General features: G+C 57.4%; 1 protein-coding gene across 1 annotated transcript in view; it reads left to right on the plus strand.

The window, feature by feature from the left end:
• Positions 1 to 1,502, plus strand: part of CUNH21orf2 (chromosome unknown C21orf2 homolog) — a gene marked incomplete at its 5' end in the record, with an annotated part of 5,256 nt that extends 3,754 nt beyond the window's left edge. The window contains one exon of the mRNA XM_017729388.1: positions 562 to 1,502. Coding sequence (XP_017584877.1) covers positions 562 to 684 — 123 coding nt within the window. The remainder of the gene's footprint in view (positions 1 to 561) is intronic.
• Positions 1,503 to 3,582: the final 2,080 nt, after the last annotated feature.

Genomic DNA, 3,582 nt, shown 5'->3' on the forward strand with positions numbered 1-3,582 from the left:
TGGATGTTGGGCAAAAGATTCTCCCTAGAAGGACAGTTATTTAGGCTGTGGAATCTCTCCCTGGAGTTCTTCAAGACATGGTTTGACAGAACCACGGCCTGGTGTTGGCAGTGGTCCTGTGGTGGTAGCAGGGCTGGGGACCTTCAAGGGTCCCTTGCACAGAGCACCAGCTCTGCTCATTCCTCAGAGCAGAGGGCTTCTGTCCTTTCCCATCCTACACACGCTGGGGAGCGAGGGCGGCAGCTCCTGAATGTGCCTTTCCTTACAGAAGCCAGGCTGGAGCGTGGCCAGCAGCCAGAGGCGTGTGGCCAGCCGGCGCAGGGCTGGGCGGATGGGTTTGTCCTGCATTCCAGCCTCGTCACGTGCCGCATGCTGCCTCTGCCTGTGTTTGCCCCGAGGGCTCGGCTGTTAGTCCCGCTCCCGTGGCTGCAGGTGGCTGTTCCAAACTGCTGCCAGCGGTGGTCGTGGTGGTGGTGGAGGAGTTCCTAGAAAGAGCAGGGAAAATCAAGTGTTCTTGTCCTGGCTGGCTGGTACAAAGCAGTGTCTGTCTTGTCCCGACAGAACAATGTCCTGAATGCCATCCTGCTTCTCATGAAGGAACTGGACGCAGAGGGGCTGGAGATCATCCAGCAGACCGTGGCGAGGAGGCTCCAGGCCTTCCAGAAGGAGTTGCAGGAGGAGTGACAACGCCCACCCCCATTCCAGCCTCCCTGGAGCCCCAGCCCCCAGCGCTGTCCTGCCCACACATCCCTGGCTGCAGCCAAAGCCTCGGTGCTCCCTGCTCTGCTTCCCGTGCAAGGGGCTGGGCTGGGATGCTCCTTCTCTGGAGATCTCCTGCTTGTGCAGCAGGCTCTGTCACTGTACCCTGTGTGGCTGGGGCTCTTGGATGGGAGCTGCAGGCAGATCAGCAGAGCAGAAGGGAACAAGGCTGCAGCCAGAGGTGCTGTGTGATCCGAGGGGGAGCAGAGCCTGCTGATGGCTGGGAAGGTAGGTCTCTGACCCTCAGCACAGCACCTCTGAGGGCACTCTGTACCACAGAGATTTGGTGAAGTCTGACAGGGAGGCATTTCCTGAGATCGTCACCAAGAACTGTCTGGTGCAGGTGGTGAAGGTCAATGGCCAGTTATTAATTTATCTTCCAGCTCCTGGCTGACTTCTCAGGTCCTTGCTGGTGCACACAGCACCTGCTGTGGTGGTCAGGCAGCCCAAGGAAAGCTCGGAGCAGCCCAAAGGAAAGCTCGGAGCAGCCTAGGTGAACCAGAAATGACTCCCAGGTGCTGAATGCTCAGCTGTCCTCTCACCCACACGTTCCCTGCAGGCATTAGAGCAGCTTAAGGAAACATCCCAGTTAAAATGCCCTGAGCGTTGCTGCCTGCTTTGCACAGGCATCAGGGGTGGCTGTTGCTCTTTAACTGATAAAACTGCATTTACCAAGTTTTACAGAGCTGTTAAATCCAAACTAAACTGTTGTGACATACCAAATAAACCCAATTATCCCTCAAGGCCGTGTAAGTGGTGGCTGGAGTTCAGCAAAGGCCTGGCTGGGGGCACTGCTCCATTACCTCTGGTTCAGGGAATGCATTGTGAGCCCTTCGGAGCAGGAGGAGGGCTGGGAGCCCTGCGCCTTCCCGCTTCACTGCGCCTCTGGAACGGTGAGCCTGCTCTCAGCGCTGCTTTGCAGGGGCACTGGGCTGTCTGGGAACCTTCTGGCAACCGCAGCAAAGGCGAGGAGCAAAAGAGGTGCTGAGGAAAGCTCAGTGCAGATGGGCAGGACGATGGCCCCGAGATACGGGACACGAGCCCTCCGTGCCTCCCAGTGCTGCACGGGCGATGTGGCCTTTCCATGGCCCCCCTGGCCCTGTTTGTGCAATGTCTGTGCTGCCAGGAAGGAATGCTCCTCAGAGATGCTGACAGCCCTGTGTCCACAAGCCTGTTTGCCTGACCTTGGTGGGAAGGGACACAGTTTGAACCTCGTCACTTGGGGGGAGATTTGCTGATGCCTTTAACTCCTCGAATGACCTTCGTTCTTGCCTTGTGTGTTAAACCCAGCTGCAGTTGTGTGATTTATGATGTCCCACACTTCCTTTGACAGCCAGGGCCTGGGAGACTCACCCTGCTGAGTGCAAGTCTTCTCCCAGGCCCCTGGCCTGTCCTTGTCAAGGAGCAGGGGAGCTGTTGTTGGGGTGAGCTGGACCCCCCCAGCTTTTCTGGGATGCAAGTGATCAAAGGAAGCGTCCATTGGGACTTGTTGGTCATGGGGCTGGTGGAGCAATCACTGTGCCCTTGAGGCCACACTTACTCAATTTCTGGAGAAACTGGGCTGCTCGCTGGCTATGTGCCATGCTCGTCATCCTTGGCTGCTGCTGGTGTTGCCCTTGGAGCTCCCAACTGCTCCTTGCAGCATCCCAGCAAACCCTGGTGGGAGCCCGGCCCCTCCAGGCCCTGACAGCCTGCCTTGCGTTGCAGGATGCTCCTGGAGGTTTGCTCTGCCCTCTTTTCAGGGTGGGCTGGATGTGCTGGGAAGTCTGGGAGCACAGTCATATCCCCTCCTGCTCATCCTGGGAATGCAAGTGCCTGTCCATTTTCTCCCAGGAATTTGGCCCTCCAGGTACTTTTTTTGGTGGAAATGAGGTATGAGGGCTGCAGTGACTCCTGTCCCTCAATGTGCAGCTGGTCTGAGCCTGGGGGCACCCCTGTCCCCATTCACATCCTAAACCTGGCTGCTGCAGAGCTGTGCTGCCGACAGATTTTCCACGTGACCTGCTCTCACCCTGCCCTGCCTCAGCCGGGAATACCGAGCGGTGAACGCAGATGATTCCCAGCTGTGGAAAATGCCAGCGGCCCTGCAGAGCCACTTCCCTTCAAACCATCCTCAGGGACTCTGAGAGCTGATGGTGAGGCAGGTGTGAGGCCCGTGGCTGAGGGAGAGAGGGAAGGAGTGGGCTGGGGTTCCCCCAAAGTGGAGTGGCACATGGGATAGTGGAAGAGCCCAATTCCACCCAGGAATTCCACCCCAAGTCTCTGCCTGGGGTCTCCAGAGCAGATACTCATTCAAGAGCAGCAATGCTGCCTCCATCACCAAGGTCTGCTATTTCAGGGGTCCAGGGAAGAAACAATCGTTACCATCTTCCTCCAGAGCCTAAAATGTGTCCAGTTAGGGGAAAAGCACTGAAATCATGGGATCATGGAATGGTTTTGGGTGGGAAGGGACCTGAAAGCTCATCTCATTCCACCCCTCCCATGGGCAGGGACACCTTCCACTAGCCCAGGGTGCTCCAAGTCCCATCCAACCTGGCCTTGGACACTTCCAGGGATCCAGGGGCAGCCACAGCTTCTCTGGACACCCTGTGCCAGGGTCTCTCTGCCCTCACAGCTGAGAATTTCTTCCCAATATCCCATCTAACCCTGCAGCAGTGGGAAGTAATTTCCCCTTGGCTTGTCACTCCACACCCTTGTCCAAAGTCCTTCTCCAGCTTCCTTGTTGGCTCCTTCAGGCCCTGCAAGGCCACAGTGAGGTCACCCCAGAGCTTCTCCTCTCCAGGCTGAACAATCCCAGCTCTCGCAGCCTTTCCTCCCAGCAGA

The sequence above is a fragment of the Corvus brachyrhynchos genome, unplaced genomic scaffold, assembly GCF_000691975.1.
Source record: "Corvus brachyrhynchos isolate BGI_N302 unplaced genomic scaffold, ASM69197v1 scaffold63, whole genome shotgun sequence".
NCBI classification, from domain to species: domain Eukaryota; kingdom Metazoa; phylum Chordata; class Aves; order Passeriformes; family Corvidae; genus Corvus; species Corvus brachyrhynchos.